This window comes from Rhea pennata, chromosome Z (assembly GCF_028389875.1).
Source record: "Rhea pennata isolate bPtePen1 chromosome Z, bPtePen1.pri, whole genome shotgun sequence".
Classification (NCBI taxonomy): domain Eukaryota; kingdom Metazoa; phylum Chordata; class Aves; order Rheiformes; family Rheidae; genus Rhea; species Rhea pennata.
Window position 1 is genome coordinate 69,372,915 of NC_084702.1, and position 15,809 is coordinate 69,388,723.

A 15,809-nucleotide genomic window follows, 5' to 3' on the forward strand; every position below is an offset into this window, starting at 1 on the left:
TCCGGGAAATCCAGCTCGCTCCGTTTACACGCGTCTTTAAATATATATATCTGTAGGAATACATAAGTGTGCGGATGTATGTATCTGTGTGTGTGTCTACGCATGAGCCAGCCGTCGAGCTGACGGGGGCTCCGTCCCAAAGCCGCCCGCCGCCGGGCAATGCGCTCTCCCGACGGCTCCGGCCGGCGGCCGGCGTTAACACCGCGGCGGCCCGCGGAGCTCCGGCACCGGCGGGGAGGCGCCGCCGCCCGCGGGGCGAGCCCGAAACGCCCCGCTGCGGCCCGGGAGCCGAGCGGCGCGGAGCGTCCTCCCGCACGGGAGCGCTGGGCAGCGCGGAGACCGACCCACCGCGCCTCCTTCCGCCCCGCGGACATCGGGCGATGTTTAAATAAGCCAGAAGAAATCCACATTTCTAAATCTAAACAGATTCAAATGAGTATCTAAATAAACTATGGCCAGCCAAATATCTGGGGAGCTAAACGTCAGATTTAACACATGAACTCTTTCTCCATAGTCTTTAAGCTGATTTACCTCGCTGAAATTACTCTGTGTGTGTGCCATTTGGTCCAGTCTTCACTCAGTTTGGTACCTATAATGATTCTGTAAAAGTATCAGCGATAACAGGAGTGCTAAAGGTGAAGAAGAGCAATTAGGTGGTTTTACAGAACATTGGTATTGCTTATAATGAGGGAGAAGCTTATTGGAATTGAGCAATATAATACTCAGAGAAGGCTTAGCCTCCAGACAAGTTGCTACGGTAAATAAATTGATATTAGAATGAAATAAAAATTTGAAATAAAGGGCTTCCGAAGGCTGACCATAGCAGTCCTCGACAAATGCCCCCCTCATATTTCTCCTCTGCCTCCTCCAAATCATTGAAGTAAGCCACCCTTGCCATAAAACCGAATTGAGACCCAGCAATGTTGCAGAGTGAACTGTGAAGCTACAGGCTACAAAGCTTGCAGCATCTTTCCACAGCAGTGGTAAAATCTCCCTAAGAAATATAACCAAAGTGAATGCAGTATTTTAAACAGAGCCACATTACTGCTGGTGTTGTGGAAAAAAAGTAGAGGGTGTGAAGTGCTCCCCCCAGCAGTGCTGGCTGCCTTAGCACTAGCGGTACACTGGTTCGGTACTTACCCAAAATAAAGGTGATTAAAATACCTGCAACAAACCCTGTTCTTGTTCATTTTTCCCCCCTATACCTAATTCCAGTGTAAGGTTCCTGTCTAAGCATGTCTGAAGATATATTGCTTTTGTGTGTGTGTGTGTGTGTTAAGCACCCAGATAAAGCAATAGGATATGAACTGAGATGCCTTGTGGGAATACTGATAGGGAATTTTAAACTCCGAGCTGGAAGTGTGAAATGCTTTCCCAAGGTTTGTGCTTATATTCTGACCCCCTCAGAAAGGTTTCTGTTCGGTCTCAGGCAGTTTAGCTTCTTCTTTCATCATTTTTCACCTCAGAGGAAAAGTTCTGCAGGTAGATAAAGGTACTTGCTAGAGTTAGATGAAAAATAGAAGAAATATTCACTGAAAATTTTATTCAGCACTGAAGAATTTATTCAGCACATCTTCAGAATATTTCTGTAGATGGAAAAATGCTACAAAACTTTTCAGATTCTTGGAAAAAGTATTGCAAAAATTCATCAGATACATTACCTAATGGTTATTTGTAAGTGAAGCAATGCAGCCAAAGATTTGTTGCTAACCTGTAGCTTTCTGGAGTCTTCTCTTTGTCAAAGTACCAGTGTAACCAGCATTAACTTTTACACATATAATTCTGCCTGCTTTGTGTTTATCATCCTGAGTGAAGATCAGATAACGCTTCTAACTTCTTTTTAAAGATTACTGAAACCTATTACAAAAAGACTCTAATTTTGCAGACAAATTCAATATTGCATGTGTCAGTCTAGTTAACTTTAGAAAAATTGCTCTCATGAAAGAACGTTGGCAGAATAGGGGCTTTGTCTAAATCATCCTTGCCCACTGGCACTTTTGTTGCAAAGTATATTATTGACTCAATCTTTTTGAAAAATTCTCTGTTGTTCCTACTGAGATTTCTAAAATAGCCTTTAAAAAGGTTTCAGATAAACATGCCAAATAAATGTTTGCTGAAAATGATTATTTTTCTACAATTTACCCTTAAGAATCCTTATTCTTTTCATGTCTTTACAGAAGTGAAAAAATGAAAGATTGATTACAACAGTGACTGAACCAGCTGTATGCTGTTTTTTTTTGTTTTGTTTTGTTTTATTTTTTGGCAGGGGAGATGTGGCTCTGTTTTCAATATGAAATCCATTTTTGTAACTTAAAGCAGATTTTTAAAATATAAAAAACATCATTATTTTAAATACAGAAACATTTCAAACAGGGGACTAATTCCAAATGAATTTTTGTAGCAGCAAGGGATTTTTTATCTTTTTTTTTTTTCCCTATTCAACATACTGAAGAAAAGAATAATAGAAAAGGTCTTCAATGGACTTCACTGAAAAGAGTAATTAGTATGTGATAGCTTAGATGGGCTTGACATTGTTCTCAAATGCTGTATTTTCTCCACAGAATACTGTTTTGTGAATAATTTTTTATGGCATTTTCATGAAAGTAGTTTTTTAAGGGGAGGATAACGAAATAGGAAGGAGGACATTTCATAGTTATTTACTTTCTCTGTTCTAATTTCTGGAACCTATATGGTGTCCCCCTTTTTTTACAATCTCATGCTTTTAACTGTACTCAGATAATAATGGTTACATTTTTACCATTGAACGGGATGTTACAACTTCCCCTTCTCCACCCTGAGAGCAGAGGCTCAGTGAGACTTAGTGCATATCCACCTTAGGGCTATTTTTACTCCAACTCTTTTCTTTAAGGTGTAGAAGGAAATACTCACAGGTTTGCATTACAAAATCTCACTCAGATAACACAGTCAGCCTACCTTGAGAAAAACATCATTGGTAAACTTCATGGTAAAATGACACATTCTCCAGAAAATATTACTTGAATACAGATTTACATTTTAATAAAAAATGTAGTTTAGCCATGTTCGTGTCCTCTCTTCATTTGAAAGCACATCACTGAGAACATATTCAGTGGCACAAATATTCATGAAAAGTTAATTTCAAAGTGACCTGTTGCTCCAGAAACATGCTTTAAAATTATTTGTACAAATAGTAAGGCTAGATGGGCTTTACATTGCACATAATAAGAGAACAAAATTAACATTTTCTGAATTAGCTAACCAATTACAAATAACGATCCGTATTTGAACACTGATCAGGAATTAGCAGAAAACTGAATGTGAGCCTTCCAAAAATTTCACGTAACGAAATCACTGACCTTCTTAGAGTTCGCTTTGTTCTGTTGCTACATGAATCTGCTCACAGACATACCACAGGTGGAATGTGAGCAAATAGTTTTTGCACGAGTAACCTGCGAACATCTTTAAAGAATAGAATGGAAATGGAAAGTGAGAGATGCAGCAATGTCTCTGTTTCAGCTACCAGAAGTTGGTTTTGTTAAGAGACTGTAATCTCTAAATGAGAATCAGGGAATAAGCCCCCTCCCTCCCCAAACTGGACTTACAAACTTCCATCTAAAAATAAAAATTAATAGATTCATAATAATAACTCAACAAATTCTACATACAGTCTCCGGGATTAAGGTCTGGACAGTGTTTCACCTTCTGTGTGACAGAAGGGGACATACTATCCTTCAGAGGCATCTTCTGTCTACTAACCAGAGGAACAGCCAAGCAAGCCTATATCTGATGCCTTTTAGATCTCTCAATGTTGGCCAGGGAATCTCATCCCCAGTGAAACAAAATTTCTTGGTCATCTTAAGGTGGGATTCATTCTGCAGAAACTCCTCACTGTCAAATCACGTTATATAATTCCTCATTGCTCAGAACATCTCCTTTTCTGCCTTTCTGCACATATTTACACAAGCATATGAATTCCTGCACACACACACAATTCTTTTACCTCTGGATTGGAAGTTACACAGGCGGCATGACTGTGCCTCTTGATCACATTTCATGCTATTTTCTGATTTCCTTCCAATACCTGTACAGAGTTTTCTGCCTTGAGTTGCAATTACTGAATTGCAATACCTTCGTTGTCACTAGAACACAGCTGAAATGGCAACACATTCTTTTTTTCTAATTGAGGCTAAATTATTAAAAAAAAATCCCTTATATTCACAAAAAGCTCCAAAGTCTTAGGTTACACCTCCTTCAGAAGAAGGAACTGCTAATCAATTTCTTATCATACCATTTTCACAGTTTAGTTTCGTATTAAACTAAAATGGTTTAATAGCCCACAAATATTCTCTGAAGTCTGGTCTATACTGGGAAGACATGGTGCCATAAATTCTGTTCACTTAAATAGCTGGCCTCTGTATGTCCTCACAGCATTAAAGTCTTTCTACTTGTGCTACTGCTGTACATTTTCATGACTGTGTCAGCTAAAGCCACAGCATCCCTTAAGTAGGAATCCTCTTGTCCCCCAGGGTATTTCTTGATACAACACCCAGTGATTCACTTCTTCTGTATATGTGGATGTTGGCACAAAGCCCAGGGAATTATAGATGGTTGGAATCAGATTCCCACAGTTCTCCTTCTGCATTCTGCATGGCTTTTGCATCTATAATTTTCGGTTGGAAAGAAATCAAAACAAAACAAAAATGCAAATTCCCACAAAACCTCTCAAGTTCCTCGAGCCTTTATTTCACCATCATTTCCTGATTTTTTTCCCCCTTCTCTCATGTGGTATTGTTGGAGAAGAGATAACAGAGATGGAAATAGGCAGGGGTAACATGTTGAGAAGGTTAGTCCAGAAGAAGAACTCTGTATTCTCAGAAGAAGGCAGAAGGAAAAACATATCATACTTCACAAGAATTACGGGCAACGGGAATCTACTTTTCCTGCTGAGGAAGGAACGTGGACAGAAACCTGCGCGGAGGATTGCTTGCCCCCACCAGCCACAGCGCACGTCTACCCACAGAGAAGATGGGAAACCGAAGCCGACGGGCACACGCCTCGCCAGGAAGGCCCGTTCTGTCGACGGCCTTCAAGAGGCCTGCCAAACCAGCACTTCGTACACGTGTGCCCGTACCGAGCTGAAACTGCCCCCCTGCTTTCCAGCGCTCCTAGCCTTTTCTGCTCCTTTTATCGTCCTTTTCCATTTTACACCATTTGTTGTAAATACTTCCTTATTCGCCTTTTTTTTTTTAGAATATTCACGGCAATTTGTGTAGCTTGCTGTAACTGCCAAACGCTTTTAAAATGTTAAGTAATGTAGATGTATCAATTTCAGGTCACGCTTAGCTCCTAATTAATTTTAGGGATGCACCGATGAAGAGCTGGAGCGGTTAGGGTATCCCGGGCCGCAGAGCAGCCCCCCGCCCGAGCCCGAGCAGGCCCTCCGCTCAAAGGGCAGTGCCGACGGCAGGGGCAGCACGGCGCCTGTCGCGTGCAAGATACCATTACTCACACGCAAAAAAATGCAGAGTTTTATCAAAATAAATACCCTGCACAAACAAATCTTCACGAGTGTCGGTGGATTCTGAATGTTACACAAAATCTCCCCCTTTTGGGCCGCCTGTGCCTTTCCACCGGCCGGGGAAGAGGCCGCCGTGAGTCACAGCGCGAGCATCGCCATGCCGCCGCAGATGCGTTTGGTTTCCGGAGCTCTGTCACGTCTCAAGCCCCAGAGAAGTTACGTTTCCTACTGGGAAACCCGGAGTTTTCCGAACCCTCCCTTGCAGTTGCGTTCTCTGGAGTTTGCAGTTCGCGTCCCTTGGAGCTGGACAGCAGAACCGCGCCGGCTACCGACCCCCGAGCCGCGGAGAGGCGCGCAGCTAAGCGCGGACTGCGCCGCGCGCTGGCTCCGCGGGCAGCGGCGGCCGCAGCGCTGCGCCCGAGAAACAAACAAACAAACAAACAAATAGAAATTTCCCTCGCAAGGACCCGGGGGGGGATTCGGGAGCGACCCCAGCTCCCCGCGGTTAAACCCGCGGAGAGCGCGCGCCGCCGATCCGATCCGATCCGCTCCGCTCCGCGCCGCCCGGGGCCGGTCCGCGCCGGTCCGCGCCGGTCCGGGGCGGCGCGGCGCGGCAGCGCCGGCGGCGGCGTTAACCCCGGCGGCTCCGGGGCGGGGAGCGGCGGCCTCCCGCTTCCCCCCACCCCCACGCTCCCGGCCCTCCTTCCTCCCCCGGCAGAAACCAGACACCGGGACGGCGCCGCGCAGCCCGCGCCGGCGGAGCAGCCGCCGGGAGGCCGCCCCGCCATGCCGCGGCGCGCCTGAGGCGTCGTCGTCGCGCCGCTCCGCGCCCGCACCATGCCCCGCGCGGCGCGGAGCTGGGCGGCGGCGGCGGGCGTCTGCGCCTGCCTCCACGTCCTCCACGTCCAGGCGCTGTGCGGGGGCCGCCGCGCCTTCCCCGACGAGCGGCAAGGTCAGTGCCCCCCCCCCCCCTTCCCTCCTTCCGCGCTGCGCGGCCCGGCGCGGGGAGCCCGCGGGCGCGGAGCGGGGAGGCGGCGCAGGGCTCCCCTGGCGGCGGAGCTGCGCGGGGAGGGCGCCGCGCTGCCGCGGGCGCTCCGCGCTCGGACGTTACCTCTCCAACGGCCAGCGCCACTTCTGGCTACAAACCTGGAGAAGTTTAGCGTCCTGAAAACGTAGTTTTTCTTTGTGTTTACCGACAGCTTTTATTATTATTATTTACTGACAACGTTTCGCTGCAGAAGGGTTGATGTTACCGGGGTGTAACACTGAGTGCGGGTTGCTCACATGCGGCGGGGGAGAGCAAGTTAGGACGGAGGCTGCGTTTGTGAGAAAAGCCTCCTTCGCCGCCAGCCCTGCCTGCGCATCGGCCGCCTCCTCGGGCGGCTTCGCCTGCTCCAGCAGCTCCCGCCAGCTGAACACCCACCTGGAGTGGGGTACCCCATGAATTTAGTACTTACTGCTTATTTAAGGAAAATCAGAGAAGCAGCCCCCGAGAAAGAAAAGTTGTGGTTAGTTGGAAAGCTCTGCCTAGCGGTAGAAAACCTGAAAGCATAGGAGGAAATTTTGCTGAAGACCTTCCAGATCTAATCAGCTGTGGTGCTGTCGAAGGCATGGTTTGAGCACAGAAGAAAAGTCTCCTGTGCGCCTCTGAGCTCATGAGAAGGTAAAGTGGTTAAATTAGTTGCATGAGGAGTGAACAGTTATCCCGAAGTCACTTTCCAGTGGCTTCACCGAGAGTGAAGAGAATAATTGCACTTCAGTGACTGTAAGAGGAACAGGACAGGGATAGCAGTGTTAGCGAATATTCACTGTTTATGTGCCAGGCATCCAGAAATGGATGTAGAGTGAATTTCATTTTTTTTGGCATCAAAACTAGTGTTTTCCAAGAGTCTACAGAAAGCTTTATGTAAAGCAATTGTTCAACATTTGGCTTTTTTTTTTTTTTTTTTTTTTTTTTTTTTTGGTAACAGTAAGAAGGCAGGTTGACTGTACCAATAAGCATGCCGTGTGCAATAGTCAGGACTAAAACTTGTGTCTTGCATAGCTGAAGTGACTTTTAAGTACTGTATTCACTCAGCATCTGCCATGAACATAGGTGATTGGACAATTAAGGATATTCTTAATGCATGTTCAAGGCCTTTTTGGATGAGTGTTTTCTAGGATGGATCTTCTCAGCTCAAGGGTGTTGAAAAGTTGGAAGACCTGGGAACGGAGCCTTCCTCTGGTTCAGGAACACGCTTTCTCCAGAGATAAGCATTGCTATTTGCTGTCCCAAGGAATCATTTGAAAAGAAGCCAGAGAGCCTGGGAGGCAGATGTAGCATACTTGAAGATGAAACAATGGCCAATGATGGTGTCACATTTTTAAGGAACTTTGTCTACAGAGAAAATTATGCATTTCCTAGTACACATGACAGACCATGAATGTCTTTCTCTTTATTCTAATTTATTTGCTTTGTGTACAGCAATTCTTTGCACCTGCGGTACTCTCTCATTTGTTGGAGTTTGAATCCACACAGGAGCAGAACAGGCAGCTGTGGTGTTCACTTTTATCAGATGTCTGTCATGATACAGTTAGCAGGGTCTGCAGGGAAAGTCTCTCAAATGACTTAGATTCCTCAAGTAAGCGCTAAGGGCCTGCTCTTCACAACCTTGCTAGTCTTGTGTGCCCAGAAGGACCAGTGCAAACACTATTATTCCAAGGCAAAGTACTGCCCTGAACATGCTCTGCTTAATTTATTACTTTTAGTCCTGCTCATAATGCTGGTGCAAGCCAGTGTTCAGGCTGCAGTTGTGGAAAGACAAAGTATTCCCAGAATGGGTGCTACATGAGTCTCCCAGGAAAGTCTTCCCTTTCTTGCCCTACACTGGTAAGCAGTGCTGCCTGGCATGGTGTGCTCGAGACTTCCTTGTGTTGGAGAGTGCTATAAATGGCCAAGGAGAAGAGCAGTGCTGTTGCTAGAGGCACTTGCATGGGCAGATCTGGAGGAACAGGTCCTCGCTCACCTGCACTGTATCTACTGACTTCAGATCCGAACACTGTCTCTGAATAGTACCACTGTTCAGGAGAGTAGATAGAGGAGCCAAAGTTGTCAGGAGTAGGATAAACTTCAACCACTTCAGCAAAGTGGGCATCTATGATGGTGTTTAAAGATTATATTAAAAGTCTATTTGCAGTAGTATTATCATTGCTACTCTAATGACATTGTTCTTAATTCATGTCTCCTTTCCATTTGCTGTTCTTCCTAGTATAAGTGCTAATCAGGCAGCAGTTGGTGCTTTCCAAATATTTATTGATACTGAATTGCCTCCTTACATTGTAAGGATGTACAGCAATGCATGTTATGGAAAATCTGACATGTCAGCCCTGAGGTTTGTCAAGGGCACTGGGATGGATTCATTGCATTTAGTTTTTACTGGCACACAAAACATTAAGGTGTGGGAGGGAAGGGGACATGAGAAATAGTAAGTTTTATGGGAACCCATATTTTTAGAATATGAACTAATTACTACTTTAGAAAAGTTGAAGGAGTCAGTGTTGAAGAATACTACCCTTGTTGCACATTGTGGATTGCTTATATTAAATTCTTCTTTCTTCTCTCTTTTAAGGGTTTGGTGGCTTTTTCTTTCCTAGAAGAGCAGTAGGATATCATCCAAATTAAGATCAAATTATGTTAGGCTTAACACAGAGCTTAGTAAGTTGTTTAATATTGATAGGATTGCCTTTGCTAAATTCTATGCAACAGTCAAGATATGAGTTGTACTGATTACTTGTGGAAATATCTTTAGCCTTATCTTGTTAAACTTGTTGTATTGTTATCTTGTTCCCTCTGGTCTTTTGCAGAGTTTTTAATAACTGATTTCTGTAGTTGTATCACAGCTTACTATATTCCAGCATAATTCTGCGCTCCAGTTACTGGCATTCAGAAGTAAGTATTTAAAGTGTGGGTAGGAGAAGTTAAACTTCTCTCCTTTGGATAATCCCTTTAACAGCAGATGCTTAGGAAGTTTTCTGCCATAACTGATGATGTCTAACTTGCCTTAACCTCTACATAATAATTATTTTAGTGGTGAAATAAAAAACTTCCCTGAATAGTTTGAAGTCCAAAACTCAAAAGTCATATGTGGAGCACAGCATTTAAGCTGAGAAAGTTAAGCTCAAGACATGAAGCAGGATCAAATCCTACAGTGACAGCAGACAAATAAGTTACCCTTCAGGTTTCTAATTTGAGCATTACATGAGTTGCGCTGTAAGACAGTGAGATGGAGGGCCTGGTCTTGCAGGGTTCTTTTTAACCCCATCTTTGCTAGCACAATATGGGATATGGAGGAAAAATCCCAAAGTCTTAGAATTCTAACTTCTGCAGATTAGCCGTGTTTTGGGGGTATTCCTCCTCTCTTCCCCACTATTTTGTCCTCTTCAGAGTGTGAGGACCACCCTCTGTTTAAAGTGGTGCTAAATTACCAGGCAGCTGGCTATCATCAAGGTCTATAAACAACTGGCAGGAAGGTGCAGATAGAGTTTCCAGTGTCTCAGTCCCCCTGTGCTTATATAGGAAAAAGTGTCTCTGAATTAGCTAAATTGTCTGCTAAACGGCTGTGTCTCTGAATTAGCAGTAGGTGTGAAGGGCTGCTGCAGCTGTGGCAGTCTAAAGGCCCACTGTTGTGGCTTACCCTGTGAAGGCACACAGTCACTGTAAACTGATGGGAAGGTTTGCGTGCAAACCTGTTGTATGGGAGTGCAACAAGCTTATTTCAGGGATAAAGGTGCCACTGAGAAAAGGCCGAGTTGCTTATGTAATTTTCTGCATGTGCTAGGAAATTTCTTGTATTGAGAGTATTTCAGTGCCTGTGTCTCAAATGTCCATGGCCTTAGGAAATGTGAGCACCTGTGTCTCATACTGCAGCTAATGAGCACAAAGGAGCTATGCCTCTTTCCAGAGGGGATGGGTTAAGATATGTATCTGTCTGGGTGTGATTTAACCTGTGTTGTTTTGAGTATGTAGTCAGTGAGGATTGAAACTTCTCCAGAGGAATGATTGTTTCTCCAGTCATAGGGAGGGAGAAATTGTTCTGGAAGTTCCTGGAGCAGGTTAATTGCTTTGTTATCCCACTTAGATAAGGAATGAGGTGTAATCACTTCATGGATGAGTGGCTGGGACTTTGAGAAGGAAGAACAGACCTGGGGAAGGATAGAATGGAATGGCATGTAGCCTCACAATTTCATTTTGATGAAAAATGTTCAGACTATGTTTTCCCAGGCTGAAGTCAAACATGCCAATTGAAGATCTGGTTTATAGGGAATGAGCTGTAAGGAAGTGTGATTTATGTGGATTTATCTTATTTATTTAGAGCTTTTGAGTTTTACATTGGCTTAAAAAAATAGGAATAGGTAGGTTTTGTTAAATATCTTAGTAAGAGACAAAACTAGTGATGCCCCTCTTCCCTTGCTAGATTCTACTAAGTGATAAGGTATCTGATCTTATCCTTATGAGAGTTGCTTGCCTAGAATGATGTGGTTGCTTCACTCTTCTTCTTCAAGCCCTTCTTTAAAATCCTCTCTGCACTGCAGTGTCTGCTAAGGCTGTATGCTACCAATTGTCCTATTGCTATTGCCTGCTATGCCAACTAGTAATGTTTTTTTCTCTGCTCTCTTAAGGGTATTTGTAAGCACTGTTTCCTGCTTTAGGCAGTTGTTTTTTTAGGGATTATCTCCTTGGTCAGAACCTAGCCTAGGGTATTGGAGACCAAAGACAGACAGGGTTTGTAGCAGGGATGAGAATGGAGAGAGGTGAGATTTGATGCTTTATTTGGAGTGTGACAAAATATTTGGGAAGAATGTTTATCTTGTAGAATGAATGCTATAATCTGTTGTACAGCAGTCTGTGTCCTGCCCCACCCTCGTGTCAGTAGGATGGTGTGGTGAATTTTCCTCACTCACAAGTTTCCTTTAAACTGTGTGAACTCTGACAAAGCTAGAACTTACCCCAGCTTTGCTTCTTCTTTGTTTTTCCCCCCCACCCCCTTTCCTCTCAGAGCACTTTATCAAGACATTGCAAGAATACCACGTGGTTGATCCTGCAAGAGTAGATGCGAATGGGCATTTTCTTTCTTTTAATTTACGCCATCACATCTCAAACACAAGGAAGAAGAGAGACCTCAGCAAAAAGGAAAATGTGGTATATTATAAAATTAACCATGAGGAGAAGGATCTGTTTTTTAACTTGACTGTCCACATGGGATTTCTTTCCCATAACTACATAGTAGAAAGGAGACGTGGCAACCACACTAGTGCGAAGATCACAACTCGCTCAGGAGTTCCTTGCCATTTCATTGGCACAGTATTGCAGCCAGATTCTGGGAGCGGAACTGCCGCAATCAGCACTTGCAATGGCCTGGTAAGTGACTGTGACCTTTTGCTGGGGTGCTGGGCTAATGTTGATTTAATTAGAACTGAGCTAGAGCATTTGTATGTGAATGTGTGCATTAAGAAATCTAGCGGGACTATCTGCTAATTTGCTGGTAAGTCTATGGATGTAATGTGGATTTTTGGAAGACAGGATTGGCAGGTCAAGGGAGTTGATGCTGAAGCCTCTTGGGGTTTAATTTTAATTAGATTTTTTTGGTGACCTGAACTGAACATCTCTGTCACTTGAATGGCTTCAAGCTATCACTTTGAACCTACTAGTAGTCAGAGTACATTTCCTTTGCATCTGGATGGGAGTTTCTGCTTTTGTTTCCTCTGAAAGGAATTCAGTTCAGGTGCATCAAAACTGGCCTGCAAACTGAACTAGCAGGTGCAAAGTGGGGACAACTGGGGGATTGACTTCAGAAGTGCACTGCAACTTCAGTGGTAAATGCTAGTGTAGGTGGAAGCTTAAAGTTTTAAATCAAACGTGAACTAGTTCTAGGCTTCTTTCAAAGAAGAATTTCCAAGGCTGGAGCTTGAATTCCTGCATTTCTTGATAGCCTGTGGTTCAGACTGAGATGAGGAGGTGGAAACCTTTTTATTTTTTTTTATTTTATTTTTTTTGCACTGTTTTAGCTCAGATGAGCCTGAAATACTGTAAACACCTGAAGTCTATAACTCTAGAGAATAAGGCTGGACCTGCCTTGTGTGGAAGGCAAGAGGAGGTGACAACCCTGTGTAGGGACATTTTAGGAAGCTATGTAGTATGGCGCGCACAATCTGTGGGAAGCAAAATGCAAGCAGTTTGTATATGCTGGCAGAGGTGATGCAGGTGTGTAAGGTATGCATTTGTTTTGGCACTTTGATTTTTAGAGTGACAAGTGATGGCCTTTGAAAGTGCATAGATGCACTGACCCCTTTTGGCTAGCACATCTCACCCTGCAAAGGCTAGGGAAAGAAAGTTTGCTCTTGAGCCTGAATGCAACATCAAACTGAGTATCTGTAAAGTATGTTGTTTCCCTGCCAGCCTGTAAATGCATAAAGGGATTCCTTGCTATGGAGAAGTATAAAGCTTTGGAAAATCCTTTGGCTTCTGAAATATCCTGACAATGTGTGAAAAGTAACATGGAGACAGGTCTGATGTAGATGAAGTGAGAACCTTTGGAATATCACACATGAGTGCAGAAAACCCTTTTGGCATATTGCCTAGGGAAATAAACCATTACTTGAGATAACTGCTGTGGAATTGACGCTTTGAAGATTAGAGATTTGCCAACTAATTTTTCTGGTAGGGACCAGTTTATCAAAGCTTCTCTGAAATGCTTTATAGTCATAGATGGACAGTAAGAAAAAGATGGTGTGATGATACAAGTAGTTCCTGTGGTTGATTTGTCATGTGCTTTGGCAAAGCACCTCTGTTAGTATTCATGAAGTGTGAACTTGGAAATTAAATGCTGTATCATCATTATGCCTTCTGAAATAGTCTGCAAAAAGGATTTAGAAAAAAATACACAAATTGCTACGAATTGAGCCAGGTAAAATGCTTCGGAAGTGACCCTTTCTCTTGAGTCACAAACTCTTTGAAGTTTAGTTTGGTTTGGAGAACTTTGAAACATTGTTTGCTTGCAGACAGAGCTGTATTTTTTTTGTTGTTGTTGTTGTTCTTTATTTTTTTGACAAAATAATTTTATCAGGAAAAAATCAATTTTTTTCTCCAAACCAAAAGTTTGAAAACAGACTCGTGGATTAATTCAGGTTGCAACTGACTTGGGGCGGGGGGAACATGATAGTTTTGATGGAAATGATTTTTCAAGCCTAAAAGTGGTAGAGAGGAGGTGAAGATATGTTCTCTCTGAGCCTCTCCTCTGGAGAGGGCACAGTAAGAGCTGAGTTTGAATCTCTTGATTCCTTTGAGTTCCACAGGCTGGGGAAGGTGGCTCAGCTTGCCTTTTTTCTGGAAGTTCTCCAGAGGTCTTCTGTGGCATGAAAACATTTATGAATGCCTAATAGGGTTTTGGCAGTGGTGAGAAATGGCATCCAGATTTCTGATTCTTTGAAGCAATTTGTGGTGGTCTGCTGTGTTCTGAGATAATGGTTATTAACGGTCATCCTGGAAATGCTTTATTGTTGTTGTTCTTCAGCATCATGTTTATTTTTGTCTTTTTTTGTGGGCCATATTGTATTTCTCTAATTTCTCTATAAAAATACATTTCCTGTTTATTCACATGAGGTGAACTGAGAATACCAACACTAGGATAGGATTAGCAAAAAATGGTTTGGGATATTAAAAAAACAAAAAAACCCTCTACCCATGTGGAGAAATTATACTGTAGAAGATTAATTCTAAATTATGTGGTAAAGTTATATGAAATAAAGAATTGGGTGAGTTGATGAGGATCTTTGGGATTGAGAGAGATGAATGAAAGAAGAGAAAGACAACAAATTGGTGTGGTTGAAAGCTATCAGCTATCCAGAATATAACTGGGCAGCCGTGACCACTGCACAAGGTGTTATCTGTGAGTGCCTGGATCAGGACTGGACTCTTAGTGTGTTTGTTTTGGCAAGTGGGTCCCAGTAAGCTGCAGCTCCGTAGGCAATCGTTGCAAGATCACCAAGTGCTGGTGTCGTGCTTAAGGCTCATGAGCAGGTAACTGAGCAGGTGAGAACTAATATCTTAGCGTTCCAGTCCAAGAAAAGTGGTGATCCCTTCCTGGCACTGTTTAGGCTTGACTGCTCTAGGTACCTTACGAAATAATAAACATAGTAGGCTTTTTTGAGGAGGTGATATTTAAAAAATGAAGTGAGGCACCGATTTACTGTGGTAATGAGTGATGGGAAAGTGTGTTATCCCTAAACTACTAATTTTGGCTTTTTTTTAATGGGCTGGTCAAAAATCTTACAGTACTTGAAAATACTGATCTGATTAAATCAGTATATTTCACTGGAATATCCCTTTTGTTGAAATTTTTAGTGGAAATAGTTGAAATGTTGTCTTGTAGTTATGTCGCACCAAAAAACCCAGACAAGCAAACAAAAAGCACCCCCCAACCTTTTGGCTGGAATTAAGACAAAATAAAATCCTGTAGCTGACAGTGGTACAAGAATCTTAGTTGTAATCCTCTTCCAGGAATGACTTTGTCTTTATATGAGCTCTATTTAAATTATTGTTCATATTTAAAGGTTCCTGATTTTCTGGGATAATAGTGTAGTATAAGAGCAGAACAAAGATGTGTGGCGTAGGTTTATGTCCTGTTGTAAAGATCAAACAACACTGATGGAAAACATAGAAATGGACTTTCATCTCCTGTGTATTCTTACTTTAAAATATATTCCTGCTTCCATTGACATTATTGTTATGAACATCACTTTTTCATGTAATAATGGTATAGCTTTTACTATTCATTTTTATTCATGACATTTTTTGATTTTTTTTTCTCCATAAATCAAGTGGACAGAGAAAACAGCTGTTGCTGAGGAGATGTAATTTCCAGGGGGCATCTGTTTGACTGAATGATATTTAGAGATGACTGAAAAAGAGAAGCAGCACTTGCAAAATGTGGGAAACAGCTTTCTGCCTGATTGCTGTCAGTGTTTCTCCAGGTCAACAGTATGTTGCTTTATTAGCTAGAAAACCATTGTACTTAAGGTTTACAGCATTTTTGTTAGGTGGTTTGAAAAAAGCTCTGATATTTTACAAATTTCGTTTCCTGTGTATTTATATATTCCCCCAAAGGCCTGTAAGTGGAAGAAATGAGGAAGTCATTGTTTGAGGTTTTTCTTTCTGATTCAAATATGTCTTTATTTTCAGAAACATTTGGAAACAAATGGCTAGGTTCATAAAGCGATGTTCAGCAGAACCAGACAAGAGGATGAAGAGGAAAAGCCAGCAGAGATCTAGAGGAAT

General features: G+C 42.9%; 1 protein-coding gene across 1 annotated transcript in view; it reads left to right on the top strand.

Moving 5' to 3' along the window:
- Positions 1–6,334: 6,334 nt before the first annotated feature.
- Positions 6,335–15,809, top strand: part of ADAMTS12 (ADAM metallopeptidase with thrombospondin type 1 motif 12) — a 161,570-nt gene continuing 152,095 nt past the window's right edge. Inside the window, 2 exon segments of the mRNA XM_062600509.1 lie at positions 6,335–6,449; positions 11,533–11,894. Coding sequence (XP_062456493.1) covers positions 6,335–6,449; positions 11,533–11,894 — 477 coding nt within the window.